The following is a 26,212-nucleotide window of genomic DNA, read 5'->3' as shown; positions in this document are numbered from 1 at the left end:
GGTGTTTCAACCAATGGATGCAGCGCTAGAAGTGCTCACTTGTCTATACCGAGAAATGTGGAGGACAGCTACCTTGCCAACCAACTGGAAGAAGTCTATTAAGCCTATTCCAAAGAAAGGTGATCCAACCAAACTCAGAAATTATCAAACAGTATCATTAATATCGCATGCAAGTAAAATTTTGCTGAAGATCACTCAAAAGCAGTTACAGCACTACATTGACAAGAAACTGCCAGAAATTCAAGATGGATTCAGAAGAGGACGTGGAATGAGGGCTGTCACTGCTGATGTCAGATGGATCCAGGCTGAAAGCAGAGAATACCAGAAAGATGTTTACCTGTGTTTTATTGACTATGCAAAGGGATCATAACAAATTATGGATAACACTGCAAAGAATGGGAATTCCAGAACACTTAATTATGCTCATAAGAAAACTGTACACAGATCAAGAGGCACTCGTTCAAACAGAACAAGAGGATGCTGTGTGGATTAAAATCAGGAAACAAGTGTCAGGGTTGTATCCTTTCACCATACTTATTCAATCTGTATGCTGAGCAAATAATCCAAGAAGCTGGGCTATATGAAGAAGAATGGGGCATCAGGATTAGAGGAAGACTCATTAACGACCTGCATTATGCTGATGACACAACCTCGCTTGCTAAAAGTGAAGAAGATCCGAAGTACTTATTAATGAAGATCAAAGACCATAGCCTTCAGTATGGATTACACCTCAACATAAAGAAAACAAAAATGCTCAAAAGGGGACCAGTAAGCAACATCATGACTAACAGGGAAAAGACTGAAGTTGTCAAGGGTTTCATTTTATTTGGATCCACAATCAACACCCACGGAAGCAGCATTGCATTGGGCAAATCTGCTGCAAAAGACCTCTTGAAAGTACAAAAAAGCAAAGTTGTCACTTTAAGGACTAAGGTCTACCTGACCCAAGCCATGGTGTTTTTAATCACCTTATATGCATAGAAAAGCTGGACAATAAACAAGGAAGGTCGAAAAAGAATTGACACCTTTGCATTTGACAAAGTTCAACACCCATTCATGATAAAAACTCTCAGCAAAATAGGAACAGAAGGAAAATTCCTCAACATAATAAAGGGCATTTATACAAAGCCAACAGCCAACATCACCCTAAATGGAGAGAGCCTGAAAGCATTCCCATCTGAGCTAGACAAGGATGCCCTTTATCACCACTCTTTTTCAACATTGTGCTGGAAGTCCTAGCCAGAGCAATTAGGCTAGATAAAGAAATAAAGGGCATCCAGATTGGCAAGGAAGAAGTAAAAGTAAATCTATTTGCAGATGACATGATCTTATACACAGAAAACCCTGAGGAATCCTCCAGAAAACTACTGAAACTAATAGAAGAGTTCAGCAGAGTATCGGGATACAGGATAAACATACAAAAATCAGTTGGATTCCTCTACATCAACAAAAAGCACATCAAAGAGGAAATCACCAAATCAATGCCATTTACAGTAGCCACCAAGAAGATAAATACTTAGGAATAAACCTTACCAGACATGTAAAAGACTTATACAAAGAAAACTACAGTACACTTCTGCAAGAAACCAAAAGAGACTTACATAAGTGGGAGCACATACCTTGCTTGTGGATTGGAAGACTTAACATTATAAAAATGTCTATTCTACGAAAAGCCATCTATACATTTAATGCAATTCTGATCCAAATCCCAACGACATTCTTTAATGAGATGGAGAAATGAATCACCAACTTCGTATGGAAGGGAAAGAGGCCCCGGATGAATGAGGCATTACTGAAAAAGAAGAACAAAGTGGGAGGCCTTACTTTACCTGATTTTAGAACCTATTATACTGCCACAGTAGTCAAAACAGGCTGGTACTGGTACTGTTGTTGTTGTTGTTAGGTGCCATCGAGTTGGTTCCGACTCATAGCAACCCTATGCACAACAGAACAACACACTGCCTGGTCCTGCGCCACCCTTACAATCGTTGTTATGCTTGAGCTCATTGTTGCAGCTACTGTGTCAATCCACCTTGTTGAGGGTCTTCCTCTTTTCCACTGACCCTGTACTCTGCCAAGCACGATGTCCTTCTCCAGAGACTGATCCCTCCTAACAACATGTCCAAAGTATGTAAAACGCAGTCTCGCCACCCTTGCCTCTAAGGAGCGTTCTCGCCGCACTTCTTCCAAGACAGGTTTGTTCTTTCTTTTGGCAGTCCATGATATATATTCAATATTCTTCGCCAACACCACAATTCAAAGGCGTCAACTCTTCTTCGGTCTTCCTTATTCATTGCCCAGCTTTCACATGCGTATGATGTGATTGAAAATACCATGGCTTGGGTCAGGTGCAACTTAGTCTTCAGGGTGACATCTTTGCCCTTCAACACTTTGAAGAGGTCCTTTGCAGCAGATTTCCCCATCGCAATGCGTCTTTTGATTTCTTGACTGCTGCTTCCATGGCAGTTGATTGTGGATCCAAGTAAATTGAAATCCTTGACAACTTCAATCTTTTCTCCCTTTCTCATGATGTTGCTCATTGGTCCAGTTGTGAGGATTTTTGTTTTCTTTATGTTGAGGTGTAATCCATACTGAAGGCTGTGGTCTTTGATCTTCATTAGTAAGTGCTTCAAGTCCTTTTCACTTTCAGCAAGCAAGCTTGTGTCATCTGCATAACACAGGTTGTTAATGAGTCTTCCTCCAATCCTGATGCCCCGTTCTTCTTCATATAGTCTGGCTTCTCGTATTATTTGTTCACCATACAGATTAAATAAGTATGGTGAATGAATACAACCCTGACACACACCTTTCCTGACTTTAAACCAATCGGTATCCCCTTGTTCTGTCCAAACAACTGCCTCTTGATCTATGTAAAGGTTCCTCATGAGCACAATTAAGTGTTCTGGACTTCCCATTCTTCGCAGTGTTATCCATAGTTTGTTCTGATCCACACAGTCAAACGCCTTTGCATAGTCAATAAAACACAGGTAGACATCCTTTTGGTATTCTCTGCTTTCAGCTAGGATCCATCTGACATCAGCAATGATATCCCTGGTTCCACGTCCTCTTCTGAAACCAGCCTGAATTTCTGGCAGTTCCCTGTCGATATACTGCTGCAGCTGTTTTTGAATGATCTTCAGCAGAATTTTGCTTGCATGTAATATTAATGATATTGTTCTATAATTTCCACATTCGGTTGGGTCACCTTTCTTGGGAATAGGCATAAATATGGATCTCTTCCAGTCAGTTGGCCAGGAAGCTGTCTTCCATATTTCTTGGCATAGATGAGTGAGCACCTCCAGCACTGCATCTGTTTGTTGAAACATCTCAATTGATAGTCCATCAATTCCTGGAGCCTTGTTTTTCCCCAATGCCTTCAGAGTAGCTTGGACTTCTTCCTTCAGTACCATCGGTTCCTGATCATATGCCACCTCTTGAAATGGTCGAATATCAATTAATTCTTTTTGGTATAATGACTCTGTGTATTCCTTCCATCTTCTTTTGATGCTTCCTGCGTCGTTTAATAATTTCCCCATGGAATCCTTCACTATTAAAACTCGAGGCTTGAATTTTTTCTTCAGTTCTTTCAGCTTGAGAAACGCCAAGCGTGTTCTTCCCTTTTGGTTTTCCATCTCTAGCTCTTTGCACATGTCATTATAATACTTTATTTTGTCTTCTCAAGAGGCCCTTTGAAATCTTCAGTTCAGTTCTTTTACTTCATCAATTCTTCCTTTTGCTTTAGCTGCTCGACGCTTAAGAGCAAGTATGAGTCTCCTCTGAAATGCATCTTGGTCTTTTCTTTCTTTCCTGTCTTTTCAATGACCTCTTGCTTTCTTCATGGATGATGTCCTTGATGTCATTCCACAACTCGTCTGGTCTTCGATCACTAGTGTTCAATGCGACAAATCTATTCTTGAGATGGTCTTTAAATTCAGGTGGGATATACTCAAGGTCATATTTTGGCTCTCATGGACTTGCTCTGATTTTCTTCAGTTTCAGCCTGAACTTGCATATAAGCAATTGATGGTCTGTTCCACAGTCAGCCCCTGGCCTTGTTCTGACTGATGATACTGAGCTGCTTCATTGTGTCTTTCCACAGATGTAGTCAATTTGATTTCTGTGTGTTCCATCTGGCGAGGTCCATGTGTATAGTCACCGTTTATGTTGGTGAAAGAAGGTATTTTCAATGAAGAAGTCATTGGTCTTGCAAAATTCTATCATTCAATCTCCGGCATTGTTTCTATCACCAAGGCCATATTTTCCAACTACTGATCCTTTTTCTTTGTTTCCAACTTTCACATTAAAATCACCAGTAATTATCAATGCATCTTGATTGCATGTTCAATCAATTTCAGACTGCAGCAGCCAATAAAAATCTTCTATTTCTTCATCCTTGGCCCAAGTGGTTGGTGCATATATTTGAATAATAGTCGTATTAACTGTTCTTCCTTGTAGGCGTATGGATATTATCCTATCACTGACAGCATTGTACTTCAGGATAGATCTTGAAACATTCTTTTCGACGATGAATGCAACACCATTCCTCTTCGAGTTGTCATTCCCAGCATAGTAGACTATATGATTGTCCGATTCAAAATGGCCAATACCAGTCCATTTCAGCTCACTAATGCCTAGGATATCGATGTTTATGTGTTCCATTTCATTTTTGATGATTTCCAATTTTCCTAGATTCATACCTTGTATATTCCAGGTTCCAATCATTAATGGATGTTTGCAGCTGTTTCTTCTCATTTTGAGTCATGCTACATCAGCAAATGAAGGTCCGGAAAGCTTTACTCCATCCACGTCATTAAGGTCCACTCTACTTTGAGGAGGCAGCTCTTCCCCAGTCATCTCTTGAGTGCCTTCCAACCTAGGGGGCTCATCTTCCAGCACTGTATCAGACAATGTTCTGCTGCTATTCCTAAGGTTTTCACTGGCTAATGCTTTTCAGAAGTAGACTGCCAGGTCCTTCTTCCTAGTCTGTCTTAGTCTAGAACCTCAGCTGAAACCTGTCCTCCATGGGTGACCCTGCTGGTATCTGAATACCAGTGGCATAGCTTCCAGCATCACAGCAAAACACAAGCCCCCACAGTACAACAAAATGACAGACACGTGTGGGGGTACTGGTACAACAACAGATATATAGACCAATGGAACAGAATTGAGAATCCAGACATAAATCCATCCACATATGAGCAGTTGATATTTGACAAAGGCCCCAAAACTGTTAAATGGGGAAAAGACAGTCTTTTTAACAAATCGTGCTGGCATATCTGGATATCCATCTGCAAAAAAATGAAACAAGACCCATACCTCACTCCATGCACAAAAACTAACTCAAAATGGATCAAAGACCTAAATATAAAATCTAAAATGATAGAGACCATGGAAGGAAAAATCGGGACAACGTTAGGAGCCCTAAAACATGGCATAAACAGTATACAAAACATTATTAAGAAAGCAGAAGAAAAACTAGATAACTGGGAGCTCCTAAAAATCAAACACCTATGCTCATCCAAAGACTTCACCAAAAGAATAAAAAGACTACCTACAGACTGGGAAAAACTTTTTAGCTATGACATTTCCGATCAGCACCTGATCTCTAAAATCTACATGATACTGCAAAAACTCAACTGCAGAAAGACAAATAACCCAATTAAAAAATGGGCAAAAGATATGAATAGACACTTCACTAAAGAAGACATTCAGGTAGCTAACAGATATACAAAGAAATGTTCACGATCATTAGCCATTAGAGAAACGCAGATCAAAACTACAATGAGATTTCATCTCACTCCAACAAGGCTGGCATTAATCCAAAAAACACAAAATAATAAATGTTGGAGAGGCTGTGAAGAGACTGGAACACTTTATACACTGCCAGTGGGAATGTCAAATGGTACAACCACTTTAGAAACCGATTTGGCGCTTCCTTAATAAGCCAGAAATAGAACTACCATATGATCCAGCAATCTCACTCCTCGGAATATATCCTAGAGAAATAAGAGCCTTTACACAAACAGATATATGCACACCCATGTTTACTGCAGCACTGTTTACAATAGCAAAAAGATGGAAGCAACCAAGGTGCCCATCAACGGATGAATGGATAAATAAATTATGATATATTCACACAGCAGAATACTATGCATGACTAAAGAACAGTGAGGAATCTGTGAAACATTTCATAACATGGAGGAACCTGGAAGGCATTATGCTGAGTGAAATTAGTCAGTTGCAAAAGGACAAATATTGTATAAGACCACTATTATAAGAACTGGAGAAATAGTTTAAACTGAGAAGAAAGCATTCTTTTGTGGTTACAAGAGGAGAGAGGGTGGGAGGCTGGGAGAGGGGTATTCACTAATTTGTTGGTAGATAAGAACTACTTTAGGTGAAGGGAAAGACAACACACAATACAGGCAAGGTCAGCACAAATGGACTAAACCAAAAGCAAAGAAGTTTCCTGAAAAAACTGAATGCTTCGAAGGCCAGTGTAGCAGGGGCAGGGGTTTGGGGGCCATGATTTCAGGGGACATCTAAGTCAACTGGCATAATAAAATCTTTAAGAAAACATTCTGCATCCCACTTTGAAGAGTGGCATCTGGGGTCTTAAACACTAGCAAACAGCCATCTGAGATGCATCAATTGGTCTCAACCCATATGGATCAAAGGAGAATGAAGAATACAAAGGACACAAGGTAATCACGAGCCCAAGAGACAGAAAGGGCCACATGAACCAGAGACTACATCATCCTGAGACCAGAAAAACTAGATGGTGCCCCGCTACAACCGATGACTGCCCTGACAGGGAACACAACAGAGAATGCCTGAGGGAGCAGGAAAGCAGTGGGATGCAGACCCCAGATTCTCATAAAAAGACTAGACTTAATGGTCTGACCGAGACTGGAAGGACCCCGGCAGTCATGGCCCCCAGACCTTCTGTTGCCCTAGGACAGGAACCATTCCCGAAGCCAACTCTTCAGACATGGATTGGACTGGACAATGGGTTGGAGAGGGATGCTGGTGAGGAGTGAGCTTCTTGGATCAGGTGGACACTTGAGGCTATGTTGGCATCTCCTGCCTGGAGGGGAGATGAGAGGGTAGAGGGGGCTAGAAGTTGACGAAATGGACACGAAAAGAGAGAGTGGGGGGAGAGAGTGGGCTGTCTCATTAGGGGGAGAGTAATTGGGAGTATGTAGCAAGGTGTATATAAGTTTTTTTGTGAGAGGCTGACTTGATTTGTAAACTTTCACTTAAAGCACAATAAAAATTAAAAAAAAAAAAAAGAATTGACGCCTTTGAGTTATGGTGTTGGCGAAGAATGTTGAATATACCATGGACTGCCAAAAGAGCAAACAAATCTGTCTTGGAAGTAGTACAGCCAGATTGCTCCTTAGAAGCAAGGACGGTGAGTCTTCATCTCACATGCTTTGGACATGTTATCAGGAAGGATCAGTCCCTAGAGAAGGACATCATGCTTGGTAAAGTAGAAGGTCAGCGAAAAAGAGGAAGACCCTCAAGGAAACGGATTGACACTGTGGCTGCAACAATGGGCTCAAGTATAACATCAAGAGGATGGCCGAGCACCAGGCAGTGTTTTGTTCAGTTGTAGGAAGGGTCGCTATGAGTCAGAACTGACTCAAAGGCACTTACCACCACCAACGACAACAGAAAAAGGCCACGAGCAGGAGTGGTTTTTTAATTCAGCTTAAATAGAGTAGGAGTATATTGACAAGTAGAGGTAATAAGGAAGGTAGCAATGGGGGTGGAGATGAAGCGAAAGGTCACAGGCAAAAGTCTGGAGGCAGAAAGAAAGATATTTTGGGGCACAAGGAGAAGTACAGATTCAAACAAATGGAAGGCTTGAAGGGAGCTTAAGGGCAGGGACTATGCTTCCAAAACACTTCATACAGAGCGCAGCAGCTCATCCAAAGCTCAGGAAACAAGCTGTAACCACTGACCACTCTGACAGGGATCAGAACAGAGAGTCCCGGACAAAATAGGTGAAAAATGTAGAACAAAATTCAAATTCACAAAAAAAAGACTAGACTTACTGGTCTGACAGAGCCTGGAGGAATCCTGAGACTATTCCTCCAAACACCCTGCTAACTTAGAACTGAAGTCACTCTGGAAGCCCAGTTTTCAGACAAAAATTAGGCCTATAAAACAAACAATAACACACGTGAGGAGCGTGCTTCTCGGTTCAATCAGGTACACGAGGCCAAATGGGCAACTCCTGCCCAAAAGCAAAACGGGAAGGCAGGAAGGGACAGGAAAACTGGACAAACGGACACGGGAATCCTGGAGTGAAAGGAGAGTTCAGTCACATTGCGGGGATTGCAAATGATGTTACAAAACAATAAGTGTATAAATTTTTGAATGAGAAACTAACTTGAGCTGTGCACTTTCACCTAAAGCACAATTAAAGAAATAAGCTATGAGTCATTGCAACTAAAGGCTGTTGAACTGAGCATCCAGAAGGGCAGGGATAAGAGTGTGTAGACGAAAGAAAGGAGAGGCCTCGGCGTGGGGGAAGCACAAAGGAGAGATGAAGCATGGGACTAATCACTGCATTGTTTCCAAGCCCACCCACCAGCAGTGTCTGGAGGATTTTACCAAATCCTACGAAATTAGGGCTTTGGAACCCTGGGTCTATTAGCTTGAGGCTAGCCTGTCTCTGCATTTTGACTCTAAATAAAGAATACTGATACTTCAAAAAAAAAAAAAAAAAAGGAGGCGGGGCCAAGATGGCGGACTAGGTGGACGCTACCACGGATCCCTCTTGCAACAAAGACTCGGAAAAACAAGTGAATCGATCACATACATAACAATCTACGAACTCTGAACAACAAGCACAGACTTAGAGACAGAAAACGAACAAATACAGGCAGACAGCGACCGTTTTCAGAACTAGGAGCCAGCATACCAGGCAGGTGACCTTCGGAGCCCGATCTGGGGCAGAGCCCAGGGGGGCAGATGGCACAGACAAGGGTCCCAGCCCTACCCCCCAGAACCCATCACGGGAGAGAGTCTAGCTGGTTGGCACGGGTGGCGTAGCGGTGCAGCCGGAGGGAGAAGCACCCGGGAGGCAGTAACTGATCTTGGAGCGGGGAGAGCAGCGTCCCAGCCGGGGAGCCGTCCCGCCGGGAGTTTGGCGAGAAGCGGGCGGGGCGCGAGCGGGGGGGAGGGTCAGCTATATTTCCCTAAAGCGACCCGGGGCGGGGCCCACACGTTCGTGCGGGGGGACGCCCACCCAGTTCTCGAGTGTGGCGTGGCGCACCGGAGGGAGAAGTCCCCAGGAGGAAGTGACAGGTCTTGGAGCGGGGAGAGCAGCGTCCCAGGCGGGGAGCCGTCCCGCCGGGAGTTTGGCGGGAAGCGGGCGGGGAGCGAGCGGGTGGGGGGGTCAGCTATATTTCCCTAAAGCGACCCCGGGGCGGGGCCCACACGTTCGTGCCGGGGGATGCCCACCCAGTTTGCACATGTGGCGCCGCGCACCGGAGGGAGAAGTCCCCGGGAGGAAGTGACTGATCCTGGAGCGGGGAGAGCAGCATCCCAGGCGGGGAGCAGTCCCGCTGGGATTTTGACAAAAGCGGGCTGGGCGTGAGCGCGGGGTCCAATTATATTCCCCTGAATTGACCCAGGGGGCTGGCCCACCTGGTCGTGCGGGTGACGCCCACCCAGTTCGCGCGAGCGGTGCGGTGCACCTGACGGAGAAGTACCCGGGAGGAAGTGACTGGTCTCGGAGCGGGGAAAGCAGCGTCCCAGCCGGGGAGCCGTTCTGCCGGGATTTTGGCGAAAGCGGGCGGGGCGTGAGCACGGGGTCCAATTATATTCTCCTGAATAGACCCTGGGGGCGGGCCCACCCGTTCGTGCGGGAGACGCCCACCCAGTTCGCGCAAGCAGTGCCGTGCACCGGAGGGAGAAGTCCCTGGGAGGAAGTGACTGGTCTCAGAGTGGGGAGAGTAGGGTCCCAACCGGGGAGCCGTCCCGCCCGGATTTTGGCGGACGGGGGCAGAGAGTGAACGCTGTGCTCAGCTCTATATTCTGTGGTGCTACACTCTTAGCTCTCTGATCCCTCCCCCACCCTCCCCAGGCGACCCCATTAACATCCGAATACCTGGAGCCAGAGGGAGAATTCAGATAGGGATTTGACTGCACTTTTTTTAGCTGATTACCTGGAAAATCTAGTTTCCCAGTGATGGCTCTGAGACAGCAGTCCATATCAAACCACATAAAGAAACAGACCATGACAGCTTCTCCAACCCCCCAAACAAAAGAATCAAAATCTTTCCCAAATGAAGATACAATCCTGGAATTATCAGATACAGAATATAAAAAACTAATTTACAGAATGCTTAAAGATATCACAAATGAAATTAGGATAAATGCAGAAAAAGCCAAGGAACACACTGATAAAACTGTTGAAGAACTCAAAAAGATTATGCAAGAACATAGTGGAAAAATTAATAAGTTGCAAGAATCCATAGAGAGACAGCATGTAGAAATCCAAAAGATTAACAATAAAATTACAGAATTTGACAACGCAATAGAAAGTCAGAGGAGCAGACTCGAGCAATTAGAATGTAGACTGGGACTTCTGGAGGACCAGGGAATCAACACCAACATAGCTGAAAAAAAATCAGATAAAAGAATTCAAAAAAAATGAAGAAACCCTAAGAATCATGTGGGACTCTATCAAGAAGGATAATTTGCGAGTGATCGGAGTCCCAGAACAGGAAGGGGGGACAGAAAACACAGAGAAAATAGTTGAAGAACTCCTGACACAAAACTTCCCTGACATCATGAAAGACGAAAGGATATCTATCCAAGATGCTCATCGAACCCCATTTAAGATCGATCCAAAAAGAAAAACACCAAGACATATTATCATCAAACTTGCCAAAACCAAAGACAAACAGAAAATTTTAAAAGCAGCCAGGGAGAAAAGAAAGGTTTCCTTCAAGGGAGAATCAATAAGAATAAGTTCAGGCTACTCAGCAGAAACCATGCAGGCAAGAAGGGAATGGGACGACGTATACAGAGCACTGAACAAGAAAAACTGCCAACCAAGGATCATATATCCAGCAAAACTCTCTCTGAGATATGAAGGAGAAATTAAGATATTTACAGATAAACACAAGTTTAGAGAATTCGCAAAAACTAAACCAAGACTGCAAGAAATGCTAAAGGAGATTGTTTGGCCTGATGACCAATAATATCAGGTACCAGCACAATACAAGGTCACAAAACAGAACGCCCTGATATCAATGCAACTCAAATAGGGAAAGCACAAAAACAAACAAATTAAGACTAATTCTAAAAAATAAATAAATAAACAAAATAATACACATAACAGGAAATCATGGAAATCAATAGATAAATGATCACAATAATCAAAAAGAGGGACTAAATATAGGAGGCATTGAACTGCCAGATGGAGAGTGATACAAGGCGATATAGAAGGATACAAGTCAGGTTTTTACTTAGAAAAATAGGGGTAAATAATAAGGTAACCACAAAAAGGAATATCAATTCCATAACTCAAGAAAAAAGCCAAGAAAAACGTAACGACTCAACAAACACAAAGTTAAACATTATGAAAATGAGGATCTCACAAGCTTCTAAGAAAAACGTCTCAGCACAAAAAAGCATGTGGAAAAATGAAATGGCCAACAACACACATGAAAAGGCATCAAAATGACAGCACTAAAAACTTATTTATCTATAATTATGCTGAATGTAAATGGACTAAATGCACCAATAAAGAGACAGAGAGTCACGGACTGGATAAAGAAACACGATCCATCTATATGCTACCTACAAGAGACGCACCTTAGACTTAGAGACACAAACAAACTAAAACTCAAAGGATGGAAAAAAATATATCAAGCAAACAATAAGCAAAAAAGAAGAGGAGTAGCAATATTAATTTCTGACAAAATAGACTTTAGACTTAAATCCGCCACAAAGGACAAAGAAGGACACTATATAATGATAAAAGGAACAATTGATCAGGAAGACATAACCATATTAAATATTTACGCACCTAATGACAGGGCTGCAAGATACATAAATCAAATTTTAACAGAATTGAAAAGTGAGATAGACACCTCCACATTTATAGTAGGAGACTTCAACACACCACTTTCGGAGAAGGACAGGACATCCAGTAAGAAGCTCAATAGAGACACGGAAGACCTGCTTACAACAATCAACCAACTTGACCTCATTGACTTATACAGAACTCTCCACCCAACTGCTGCAAAATATACTTTTTTTTCTAGTGCACATGGAACATTCTCTAGAATAGACCACGTATTAGGTCATAAAACAAATCTTTGCAGAATCCAAAACATCGAAATATTACAAAGCATCTTCTCAGACCACAAGGCAATGAAGCTAGAAATCAATAACAGAAAAACTAGGGAAAAGAAATCAAATACTTGGAAAATGAACAATACCCTCCTGAAAAAAGACTGGGTTATAGAAGACATCAAGGAGGGAATAAGGAAATTCTTAGAAAGCAACGAGAATGAAAATACTTCCTATCAAAACCTCTGGGACACAGCAAAAGCAGTGCTCAGAGGCCAATTTATATCGATAAATGCACACATACAAAAAGAAGAAAGAGACAAAATCAGAGAACTGTCCCGACAACTTGAACAAATAGAAAGTGAGCAACAAAAGAACCCATCAGGCACCAGAAGAAAACAAATAATAAAAATTAGAGCTGAACTAAATGAATTAGAGAACAGAAAAACAATTGAAAGAATTAACAAAGCCAAAAGCTGGTTCTTTGAAAAAATTAACAAAATTGATAAACCATTGGCTAGACTCACTAAAGAAAAACAGGAAAGGAAACTAAAAACCCGAATAAGAAACGAGAAGGATCACATCACAACAGAGCCAAATGAAATTAAAAGAATCATTTCAGATTACTACGTAAAATTGTACTCTAACAAATTTGAAAACCTAGAAGAAATGGATAAATTCTTGAAACAATACTACCTACCTAAACTAACACATTCAGAAGTAGAACAACTAAATAGACCCATAACAAAAAAAGAGATTGAAACGGTAATCAAAAAACTTCCAACAAAAAAAAGTCCTGGCCCAGACGGCTTCACTGCAGAGTTCTACCAAACCTTCAGAGAAGACTTAACACCATTACTATTGAAGGTATTTCAAAGCATAGAAAAAGGCGGAATACTACCCAACTCATTCTATGAAGCTACCATCTCCCTGATACCAAAACCAGGTAAAGACATTACAAAAAAAGAAAATTTTAGACCTATATCCCTCATGAACATAGATGCAAAAATCCTCAACAAAATTCTAGCCAATAGAATCCAACAACACATCAAAAAAATAATTCACCCTGATCAAGTGGGATTTATACCAGGTATGTAAGGCTGGTTTAATATCAGAAAAACCATTAATGTAATCCATCACATAAATAAAACAAAAGATAAAAACCACATGATCTTATCAATAGATGCAGAAAAGGCATTTGACAAAGTTCAACACCCATTTATGATAAAAACTCTTACCAAAATAGGAATTGAAGGAAAATTCCTCAACATAATAAAGGGCATCTATGCAAAGCCAACAGCCAATATCACTCTAAATGGAGAGAACCTGAAAGCATTTCCCTTGAGAACGGGAACCAGACAAGGATGCCCTTTATCACCGCTCTTATTCAACATCGTACTTGAAGTCCTAGCCAGGGCAATTAGGCTAGACAAAGAAATAAAGGGTATCCAGATTGGTAAGGAGAAAGTAAAGCTATCACTATTTGCAGACGACATGATCGTATACATGGAAAACCCCAAGGAATCCTCCAGAAAACTACTGAAACTAATAGAAGAGTTTGGAAGAGTCTCAGGTTATAAAATAAACATACAAAAATCACTTGGATTCCTCTACATCAACAAAAAGAACACCGAAGAGGAAATAACCAAATCAATACCATTCACAGTAGCCCCCAAGAAGATAAAATACTTAGGAATAAATCTTACCAAGGATGTAAAAGACCTATACAAAGAAAACTATAAAACTCTGCTACAAGAAATTCAAAAGGACATACTTAAGTGGAAAAACATACCCTGCTCATGGATAGGAAGACTTAACATTATAAAAATGTCTATTCTACCAAAAGCCATCTATACATATAACGCACTTCCAATCCAAATACCAATGTCATATTTTAAGGGGATAGAGAAACAAATCACTAATTTCATATGGAAGGGAAAGAACCCCCGGATGAGCAAAGCATTACTGAAAAAGAAGAAGAAAGTGGGAGGCCTCACTCTACCTGATTTCAGAACCTATTATACAGCTACAGTAGTCAAAACAGCCTGGTACTGGTACAACAACAGGCACATAGACCAATGGAACAGAATTGAGAACCCAGATATAAATCCATCCACGTATGAGCAGCTGATATTTGACAAAGGACCAGTGTCAGTCAATTGGGGAAATGATAGTCTTTTTAACAAATGGTGCTGGCATAACTGGATATCCATTTGCAAAAGAATGAAACAGGACCCATACCTCACACCATGCACAAAAACTAACTCCAAGTGGATCAAAGACCTAAACATAAAGACTAAAACGATAAAGATCATGGAAGAAAAAATAGGATCAACCCTAGGAGCCCTAATACAGGGCATAAACAGAATACAAAACATTACCAAAAATGATGAAGAGAAACCAGATAACTGGGAGCTCCTAAAAATCAAACACCTATGCTCATCTAAAGACTTCACCAAAAGAGTAAAAAGACCACCTACAGACTGGGAAAGAATATTCAGCTATGACATCTCAGACCAGCGCCTGATCTCTAAAATCTACATGATTCTGTCAAAACTCAACCACAAAAAGACAAACAACCCAATCAAGAAGTGGGCAAAGGAGATGAACACACATTTCACTAAAGAAGATATTCAGGCAGCCAACAGATACATGAGAAAATGCTCCCGATCATTAGCCATTAGAGAAATGCAAATTAAAACTATGATGAGATTCCATCTCACACCAACTAGACTGGCATTAATCCAAAAAACACAAAATAATAAATGTTGGAGAGGCTGCGGAGAGATTGGAACTCTCATACACTGCTGGTGGGATTGTAAAATGGTACAACCACTTTGGAAATCCATCTGGCGTTATCTTAAACAGTTAGAAATAGAACTACCATACAACCCAGAAATCCCACTCCTCGGAATATACCCTAGAGATACAAGAGCCTTCACACAAACAGATATATGCACACCCATGTTTATTGCAGCTCTGTTTACAATAGCAAAAAGCTGGAAGCAACCAAGATGTCCGTCAACGGATGAATGGGTAAATAAATTGTGGTATATTCACACAATGGAATACCACGCATCGATAAAGAACAGTGACGAATCTCTGAAACATTTCATAACATGGAGGAATCTGGAAGGCATTATGCTGAGCGAAATGAGTCAGTTGCAAAAGGACAAATATTGTATCAGACCACTATTATAAGATCTTGAGAAATAGAAAAAACTGAGAAGAACACATACTTTTGTGGTTACAAAGGGGGGAGGGAGGGAGGGAGGGAGAGGGCTTTTTATTGATCAATCTGTAGATAAGAACTGCTGTGGGTGAAGGGAAAGACAACACTCAATACAAGGAAGGTCAGCCTAATTGGACTGGACTAAAAGCAAAGAGGTTTCCGGGATAAAATGAAAGCTTCAAAGGTCAGCGGAGCAGGGGCTGTGGTCTGGGGAACTTGGTTTGAGGGGACTTCTAAGTCAACGGGCAAAATAATTCTATTATGAAAACACTCTGCATCCCACTTTGAATTGTGGCACCTGGTGTCCTAAATGCCAACAAGCGGCCCTCTAAGATACATCAGTTGGTCTCAACCCACCTGGAGCAAAGGCAAAGGAAGAACACCAAGGTCACACGACAACTAAGAACCCAAGAGACAGAAAAGGCCACATGAACCAGAGACCTACATTATCCTGAGACCAGAAGAACTAGTTGGTGCCCGGCCACAATCAATGTCTGCCCTGACAGGGAGCACAACAGACAACTCCTGAGGGAGCAGGAGACCAATGGGACACAGTCCCCAAATTCTCATGAAAAGACCATACCTAATGGTATGACTGCGACTAGAGGAATCCCAGAGACAATGCTCCCCAGAACTTCTGATGGCACAGGACAGGAACCATCCCCGAAGACAAATCATCAGGCATGAAAAGGACTGGTCAGTTGGGGGGAGAGAGATGCTGATGAAGAGTGAGCTAATTAAATCAGGTGGACACTGGAGAGTGTGTTGGCAACTCTCGACCGGAGGGGGGATGGGAAGATAGAGAGAGAGGGAAGATGGCAAAATTGGCACGGAACGAGAGACTGAAAGGGCTGACTCAATAGGGGGAGAGCAAGTGGGAGAAGGGAGTAAGATGTATATAAACCTACATGTGACAGACTGATTGGAATGGTAAATGTTCACTTGAAGCTTAATAAAAATTAATTAAAAAAAAAAAAGATTTGCTATGATGTAGTGAGGAAGCACTTGACAAAGGAATTTTAAAGTTCATCTGAAACAACATATTGGCAACCCTATAAAGAACATTAAAAAAAAAGAATGAAGAATGACTTGTCTTACTACGTATTTATAAGTTATAATAATTAAAACAATTTCACACTAGACCCTCCATAAAAATTGACAACAAAGTACCCCTGAAATAGACCCTAGAAAAATAACTATACATATAATAATAACAACTCAAAGGCAAAAGTAAGAATTAAACCACAGAATGCAATAAATGGGAATAGTATAGCTAATTATTCGGGAAAGAATGATTTTCTCACATCAAATGACAGCCTAAAGTAAACTAACGAAGATTAAAAATTGAATAAAGCTTTAACGAAATACAGGCGAACAGCTACATGATCTTATGAAGGGTAAGAGTAACCATAAAAGCAGTAGAAACAATCACAAAAGTAACAATAAAATATCTGAAGAATCAAAATAACTATAAACAAAATTAAAAGACAAAGAATAAACAAATTTGGGAAAATATTTCCAATAAATATGATGGACAAGTGGTTAGCATCTTTAAAATATAAAGAGTTCATTAAATTAATAAGAAAATATTAAAACCTCAATAAGTAGGTAAAAGGCACAAATTGACAATTCACAAAAAAAGAGATACAAGTGAATAATAAACGTAAGAAAACTGTCCAACTTTATAAATAATCTAAGAAACTATAAGGCAAAGAGATAACCTTTTTTTAATTATAAAGTCAGCATAAAGAAAAAAACAAACAGCTATGGTTCAAGTACAATATTATGGAAAATTTTATATATATTCTGGGTGGCAATATAAATTGATAAAATATTTTTAGAAAAAATTCCCTTAATATTCAAGAAGTTACTAACCAAGAGAGACCTACATAAATGGGTAAACATACCACGTTTATGGATTGGAAGATCTAACATTGGGAAAATGTCAATGCTACCCAAAGCAATCTATAGATATAATATCATCCTGATCCAAAACCCAACATTCTGTAACAAAATGGAAAAACTAATAGTCTCCAACTTTACATGGAAAGGAAAGAGGCTCCAGATAAGTAAAGCATTATTGAAAAACAACAACAAAGAGGAGGCCTCATACTTCCTGATCTCAGAACTTACTATGCTGCTGTTGTTGTCAGGTGCCATTGAGTGGGTTCCAACTCATAGCGACCCTATGTACAACAGAATGAAACATTGCCCAGTTCTGCGCTATCCTCACAATTGTTGTTATGCTTCAGCCCATTGTTGCAGCCACTGCGTCAATCCATCTCCTTGAGGGTCTTCCTCTTTTTTTGCCGACCCTCTACTTTACCAAGCATGATGTCCTTCTCCAGGGACTGATCCCTCCTGATAACATGTCCAAAGCATGTGAGACAAAGTCTTGCCATCCTTGCTTCTAAGGAACATTTTGGTTGTACTTCTTCCAAGACAGATCTGTTTGTTCTTCAGCAGTCCATGGTATATTCAATATTCTTCGTCAACACCACAATTTAAAGGCATCAATTCTTCTTCAGCCTTCCTTATTCGTTGTCCAACTTTCACATGCATATGAAGCAACTGAAAACACCATGGCTTGGATCAGGCGCACTTTAGTCCTTAAAGTGATATCTCTGCTCTTCAACACTTCACTATACTTTACGTGCAGCCACAATAACCAAAACAATCTGGTACTGGTACAATGACAGACACACAGACCAATGGAATAGGACTGAGAACCCAGAAGTAAATTCATCCAGCTATGGAGAGCTGATCGTCAACAAAGGGTCTTTGTCTTATAAGAGGCTCATGTACGCTTCAGGGTTGGAGATTCATCTGGTTTATTCATTCATCCTCTCATTTCAACAGTCGTCTTCCTGAGTGCCTACTATGTTCCATGTATAAGCATAAAACCAAAAACCAAACTCGTTACCGTGGAGTCGATTCCGACTCATAGTAACCCTACAGGACAGAGTACAACTGCCCCAGAGGGTTTCCAAGGAGCAGCTGGTGAATTTGAACTGCCAACCCTTTAGTTAGCAGCTGAGCTCTTAACCACTGTGCCACCAGGGCTCCCAGAAATGAGGAAGGCAGGGTGGAAATGGGGAGAGTGCTGACACATTACGGAAATAGCAACCAATGTCCCAGAACAATTTGTGTGTGAATTGTTGAATGGGAAACTAATTCGTTGTGTAAAATTTCACCTACGACGTAATACAAGGTTCAAAAATAAGAAGATACTAAAGAAATTCACGCTCCTTAACTGAAATTTCTCATGTAGGAACCTATCCCCTCAAAATAGAAATCTGGCAGATTTGAGTACAAAAATATCTGATAACATTGCTGTTTTTATAGCAAAAAAATGGGGCATGATTTAAATGGCCACTAACAGAATAGTTAAATAAACTATAATACTAATTAGTACAGTACAGTATGGATTTGATAAAAAATGTATGCAGTCATTAAAAATATTTTAAAAGACATTTAATGATGTTGGTTTGACATTTCCTACAAATATGCATAAATAAAAGATACTCACCCTTGGAATAATGTAGGGTAGGTAAATTTCAAGACAGACAGGACATACTGAAAAACAAATGACAAATTAATGGACATTTCAAATTACAGAGAATTGATAGACCATATAATCAGAGAAATTCCTACTGAAGAACGACATAAGTGCACTCAAGTTTCAAAAAGGCGGTTGTTGTTGTTAGCTGCTGCTGAGTTGGTTACTCATGGCGACCCCATGTGTGTCAGAGTAAGAACTGCTGCACAGGGTTTTCAATGGCTGTGACCTTTCAAAGCAGATTGCCAGGCCTGTCTTCTGAGGTGCCTCTGGGTGGGTTCAAACCGCCAACCTTTCAGCTAGTAATCAAGTGTTTACCCATTTGTGCCATTCAGAGATTCCTAAAAAGGCCTTTATTCCCACCAAAAAAAAAAAACACAACTAGGGAAAAAAATTACCTTCTAAGACAAACTAAAGAGTGTGGGCTACTTTTCCCTAGGGCCATCAGAGCCTTACAACTATTGGGAGCTGAAAATTTGCTGGGGAATGGAGGTTGGCACCATGAACATAGAGAAACACAGGGCTGGGTCCAATGCTGCAGATGCCCAAACGCTCAGCATGTTCCCAGGCCCCAGAAACGTCATGTTGTGACTGCAGCATCTCCAGAGAAAATCGGACAGGCCCCTGGGTACAGTGTGTCTTCTCAGCAGTATCCACTGTATCTATCATTCAGTTCATCATTTAGTTTGGCTTTTGCATTCTGAGGGGGGTTTTTTTTTCTAATGAATTTAGCTTGAATGACTTATAAATTTTGCTGTATTTTGGCATTTTAAGGATTTTTTAAAACCAACCCAGCTAAGGTCAATTTGTATTTCTATTATGTCTTTTGATCAAAGTTACAGCACTTTACGAATGGGGACCTGTACTGGGTCATTCTGGGTATCTTTTTCTATTTTTCTACTATTGAGTACTTTAAAAAATTTTTTAAACTCTGAAACCATTAGTTTTAGTCAAGGACTGCACTGATTCTTCAAATGATCTAAAAAAAAATGGAGCGGACTGGTATTGGACAAGTTTACGTATCTTTTTTCCCCCTGTGGGGTAGCCTACATAGCATTTCCCTTGTATGAGCTCCTGAATGTCACAATTATGGCTGTCTGTGCTCTGTTCTATATTTATTCAGAAATGGACTTTCATTCTTCACTGAAGTCTATTTACTCACATAATTCAATGTGTCCCTCCCCACTTTTCTCTGATATTTTCACCCTAAAATGTAGAAAGGATTAAGGGAGCCCCAGGGTCATGGCCTGGACAACTCTTCATAGCCTTCATTAAGATACCAAGTATTTATTTAGTTTATTGTGTGCTTAGCCTTGTCCTAGATACTGAAAAAAAAACTGAAGGAGATACAAAATCCTTGAATCTCACCTCACCTTGTTAAAGAACAGTGGAAAAAAAAAAAAAAACTGTAATCCAAGTCCTAAAATTTCTCCTTTCAGCAAATCCTCATGTCACTGGAAAGTGCTGCTCCAAGCAAAATGCTATATGGCAGAACAACAAGACCCTAGTTCTGTGTGTTTCCCAGGGGAAAAGAAGGAATCACTTGGGAACCACTGAAAATCCATTGCCTTCAAGTCAATTACAACTCATAGCAGCCCTATAGGACAGACTAGAACAGCCCCACAGGGTTTTCAGGGGTGTGATCTTTACAGAAGCAGACTGCCATGTCTTTCCCCCACGAAGTAGCTGGCAGGTTCAATCTGCCAACCTTTCAGTTAGCAGCCGAGCTCTTAACTATTGTACCACCAGGGCTCCTTGGAACCTTTGAAAGGAGAAGAGAAGCTGACTTTGCCTCCAGGCTAACCATTGAAGAACTATGAGAGGAAGAAGATAAAGCAGCTAGCTGTCTGGTCTCCAGGTTACTGTTGGTAACTCCCACAGGACAAGAAACTCAGGGCCTAGGCTCTCCTAGAAATGCCACAGAGCTAGGAAAGCAAGATGCAGTGTGATGGGTCACTCTTGTGTGGTCTTTCCAGCTATGGTCTTGTAACTCCCACCCAAGTGATTGGGCACGACTATGTGATAAGGTAATTGTGGTGGATTGGAAACCCTGGTAGCATAGTGGTTAAGAGCTATGTCTGCTAACCAAAAGGTTGGTAGTTCGAATCCACCAGGCGCTCCTCGGAAACTCTATGGGGCAGTTCTTTTCTGTCCTATAGGGTCGCTGTGAGTTGGAATTGACTCGACGGCAATGGGTTTTTTTGGTAGAGGGATTAGTCAGTTTTGCTGTCCCCACTAGGCTTGAAATGAGCCACCCAAAGGCTAGAAAGAGAAGATTCCACCACCACCAAGGAAGAACAGCCAGGATCCAGGATCTCTGCACTAAGAGAGCCAGAAGACAGAGAGACAGAGCTCGAGAAGTGGCTGCAGAGACCCGGCAGCAGGAGACAGTGTGATGGGCTTCCCAGCCCGAGAAGAGAGAAAACTGAGTGCCTTTGGGCAAAGGCCTAGGGCCAGGGAGAGGTGTCCCTGTGAGCAGGGCTGAGAAGAGGCTGTCCTGATAGAAGAGCTGTATCCTGAGTGGTCCTGAGCTTGAAATGCAGCTGTTATTTCCCTTATAAACCCCATAATCGTAAGTACTGTCTGTGAGTTCTGTGTGGCCATTGCAATGAATTCTCAAACCCAGCAGAGAAGCAGAGAGTGCTGTGGGAGAGACGAATGGTGCCAGAAATGGTAAAGCTGACGCAGACAGGAGGCATGTCTGACCTCCTCCTCATAGGAAACAGCCTTGGGCTATTCATCTTGAGTCTCCTTTCCCCCTTGTGAACTTAGAGGAGGTCAGACACTGCCCCTATGCTGTTTCTACACTAGAACTCAAGGGTGAGGTGCTTTTTCCTCCCTCTTTACCTATCGTAGTTTCCTTTCACACTCACTTGCTGTTTCACGTTTCCAACAAAAATCATTCACTCATTTAAATAGTAGAAGGGATGTATAAGATTTTTAAAAATGAATTTCCTTTCTAGAAACACAGAGAACAGTTCAAGGAGAAAACTATACTGATAAATACGGAAATAAGGAAACTATCATTTTTTATCATAGAGTATTCCAAATAGTGGAAGAGAGCTTTCTCTATTCTAGACAAGAAATCCTCACTAATTCAAAACATAAATAATTTGGCAAAGACTAGATGCAGGACAATATGTTTGTGGAGTGTCTCCTACACAAGTCTCTTCCTACATGGCCTTTGATCCCGCCATGAGGCAGCAGCAGAACCCAGCCTTGGCTGCCTGAACGATGTATGATTGTCCCGGCTGAGAAGATGAATCAACAGCAAAGTCCAAGCTTCTAAGAGTTACAACATTCCTCACCAGAGGCCTCTTATGAACAACTCACTCTCCTAGCGCTGCCTGGGCCTCACATCTCTCCACCCCTCTTGGTTCCACCTCCTTCTTCCTCTGTATAATCTCCTCGGTCTCCACTTCTTTTCTACCTTCTGCTGTTCTTATCCTACTCTCTCCATTCAGGTCTGACACTTCCCAACAGCCCTAAGCCAAAGCATTCCAAATAATCATGAAAAATGTTTAAATCCTGAGGGTCTACAGGAATCTATGATTTCTACTACTTAGATTATATGTTCCTGCAGACATGACAATTTAATTTTATCTAGCACTGTGAGCTGCCACCCATGTGTCAGTTTGTCATACTGTGGTTGCTTGCATGTTGCTATGGTGCTGGAAGCTATGCCACCGGTATTCCAAACACCAGCAGGGGTCACCCGTGAAGGACAGGTTTCAGTGGAGCCTTCTAGACTAGAACAGGCTGGAAGACAGGCCGAGCGATCTACTTTAGCCAACGAAAACTGTATAACTCACAATATTACCCAACATAGCCCCCTAGGTTGGAAAAGACACCAAATACACAATGGCTGCAACAATGGACATCACATCAATGATCATGAAGATAACACAGGACACGGCAACATTTCATTGTACACAGGATTGTCATGGGTCGGGGCTGACTCAACAGCAAGTAATAAGAACAAGCACCCTGAGGCATTATGCACGTGGAAGGGATTCAGTCTTTAGTACACAGATTATAAAATGGTGTGGTGCCCCAACAGATATAAACATAACTTCACAAATGCGGATGTATATCCAGAGGGGGCATAAATTTCTGTGAACTAAACACTATGTGCCTGTTGGATTTTTTTGCTTAGATATACATTTGTTTATTTTTCTGACCAATGCCTTGGCTTGTGGACTTCATAAAAGACGTGTTACTTTGCCCCTTCTGAATATTATATGGAAATAAAAAGCAGGTTAGTCTGTTTTAAAGCAAAACATTGTCAATAGATCCATCAGGTGAGCTAAACAAATTAGAATGGTTGAGTAAAAAGGGCATTTCACAATTTCACATATTCCTGAATTGGTGCCACAAAAGACCAAGATTCTATCTTCTTTTAGCTTAGCTACCTGTCCCCCGTGAAGAAAAAACAAGTCTGTTAAAAGCTAATTACTGTGTCATACACTAAGAGAAAGATCATCTTTCCTTCCTCCCTCTCTTTCTTCTTTCATTCCGCAGTAACTACCACTTACCTTATTGAGTATTTGCTACCACCACTTTGGGCACTAGTCCAACCACTCTACAAACATTATTTCAATTAATCTTCACAGAAACCCTTTGAAGAAGGTTTTTTTTTAATCCCATTTTAAAGATTATAAGATGCAGATTTAGAGAGATTAAATACCAAAGCCAAGTGGGTGGAGCTGGGATGCAAACCCATTGCTGCTTATCAGCAAGGCTGTATTAATAGATCTTCTAAGCTCCATCACCAGAACTGACATCAACTGGAGGGAGGGGGAGGGCTCAGGAGTATCCTGTGAATAGACCCAGGACAGGCACAAATGCTAAGATAGAAAGTATGAGAAATGCAACAACAGCTTTTTTTAAGAGCCCAATGTGTGTGGGTAATAGGTACTCTAAAGTGGGAATAGGTGGTCCTGAGCAGTATCAATTCTGGCCAAGCCTGAGCCCAGGACAAGAGATGATGGCCCACCCACGTCCACAGCATTTCCATGCATGATACCAAACCCAAGGCCAGCTGCCCCCTCCTCACAAAGGAAAAAACCACCACCAACTCCGATTTACCAGTGATCCCCAACCTTTGTCAAGCACCACCTCTTTTCTGCCTCCTCATAAAAAGGGTTTTCTGACATTATTTTACATTAAAAATTAACTTTACGTTTTACTTTTAAAGATAACTCCACTAAAACCTCTTGAATAGGTCAGAAGTGCCTGGTATGAGGACATATTATTAAGCACAGGTTTGGAAATCAGTGGTGTGACAGGAGATGGAGTAATGTATTTAAAGACTCCTGGAACCTGGTGGGATTCTGGGGGAGGGGCGTGCCTAGAGAAGAAGGCAGGGTGTGTCTGATTTCTTCTCCCACTAGTCTTCCTTCCCGAGGAAACTGAAGCCAATTTTCTTTCCCTTAACAGTAGTCCACAGCCCCAAATTAAGTTCACTGGAATTCGCCAGTCAGAAGATCCTATTTCCCAGGTGATGGACAGGGTGCTTTACAGGGAGTGAAACAGGGACTCTACAATCCAACAAATCTGACCTAAAGCACAGAGTCGGTTTCTTCTCCACCCATATCAGGAAAAGATAAGAAGCTGGAAGCTGCATTTGTACACGTATGTCGGACTCATATCTCCCACGTGCCATAGCCTCCCCGGGCCCGCCTCCCCTCACCTTATTCATCAGGTAAGAAGCCAGGAAGCAGGCACAAAAGGTGAGGCCAGCCAGGGACCTCCTCAAACACATCTGTCAACTCGCTCCCCTGCCCGGGGAGTGGCGGTGCCCACCCAAGCAAGCCCCGCCACAGCAGAAACCCGACGGGCGGGGCCCGCGCCGAGGATCTCTTTGCGCCGAACTCCACCAATCAGAGCCGGGACCGCCCTCCCCCCGTCCCGGCTCCTGCCTCTTTAAAGGGGCCGCGCCTCCCAGAGCCACAGTCCCGGGGCGGATGGGGAAGGCGCTGACCTGGCAGCTTGGTAGTGGGGAAGAAACAGGGTGGGCGGGAGTCAGGCCTCCGACCGCCTGTAGAGAAAGGTTGGACCGTAGTCGTTGTCTTCTGAAAGTCGTAGGAGAGAAAGAAAACAGTTTACAAAAGAGTTCACAACGTCCCATTACTGCTTAACGAAAAATGTTCGTAGTTATCTCTAAACGGTGAGACCGAAATGATGCTTGTGCTTTTTGTGAATTTTCCACATTGAATCTGTATGAATTTTGCAATCACACAAAAAAATGCTTAACACCCACCCAAGTGACCATCTGCAGTACCCAGTCGCCTAATTTTGAATGACCACCCCCCACACGCAAAAAAAAAGAAACAAAAAAAGAAATGATTGTAACGAGTCAAAGGGGTCCATGGTTAGCACTCAAGTACTAGCAGGAAGGGTGACAGTTGGAACCTACCCAGAGGCACCTCGGAAAACAGGCCTGGTGATCTCTCACCACCTTGAAAACCTGTGGCGCGCAGTGCTACTCTGACACACGTGCGGTCACCGTGAGTCAGAATTGACTCTGCTCGGGGGCAACTGACAAGGCATATAGAACGGTGATGTATATGAAAAAAATATATTAATCACCTCTACGTTCCTCTTAACCATTATTACCGGCCAACTAACCAATTAATAGCTCCTAATTTTTTTTTTTTTAATAGAAGCCTGGAAACCCCTGGTGGCTAGTGGTTAAGTGCTACGGCTGCTAACCAAGAGGTTGTCAGTTCGAATTCGGCAGGCGCTCCTTGGAAACTCTATGGGGCAGTTCTACTCTGTCCTATAGGGTCGCTATGAGTTGGAATCGACTCGATGGCAGTGGGTGCTGTGTGTGTGCTGAATAGAAGCCTGGAAACCCTGGTGGTGTAGTAGTTAAGAGGTATGGCTGCTAACTGAAAAGGTCTGAAGTTCAAATCCACCAGGTCCTCCTTGGAAACCCTATGGGGCAGTCCTACTCTGTCCTATAGACTCACTATGAGTCGGAATTGACTCAACGGCAATGAGTTTGTTTTTTAATAGGAGCCCTGGTGGCTCACTGGTTAAGAGCTCAACTGCTAACCAAAGGGTCTGCAGTTCAAATCCACCAGTCGCTCCTTGGAAGC

At 42.0% G+C, this 26,212-nt stretch overlaps 1 protein-coding gene across 1 annotated transcript in view; it reads right to left on the bottom strand.

Moving 5' to 3' along the window:
• TMEM241 (transmembrane protein 241) overlaps window positions 1-24,976 on the bottom strand; it is a 215,768-nt gene extending 190,792 nt beyond the window's left edge. The window contains exons 1-2 of the mRNA XM_010586816.3: window positions 24,802-24,976; window positions 19,080-19,126 (exon numbers count right to left, since the gene is read on the bottom strand). Coding sequence (XP_010585118.1) covers window positions 19,080-19,126; window positions 24,802-24,873 — 119 coding nt within the window. The 5' untranslated portion in view covers window positions 24,874-24,976. The remainder of the gene's footprint in view (window positions 1-19,079; window positions 19,127-24,801) is intronic.
• Between the last annotated feature and the right edge of the window lie 1,236 nt (window positions 24,977-26,212).

Source organism: Loxodonta africana, chromosome 11 (assembly GCF_030014295.1).
Source record: "Loxodonta africana isolate mLoxAfr1 chromosome 11, mLoxAfr1.hap2, whole genome shotgun sequence".
Classification (NCBI taxonomy): Eukaryota; Metazoa; Chordata; class Mammalia; order Proboscidea; family Elephantidae; genus Loxodonta; species Loxodonta africana.
The sequence above is the reverse complement of the archived record's forward strand: the minus strand, read 5'-3'. Positions and strand labels throughout refer to the sequence as shown.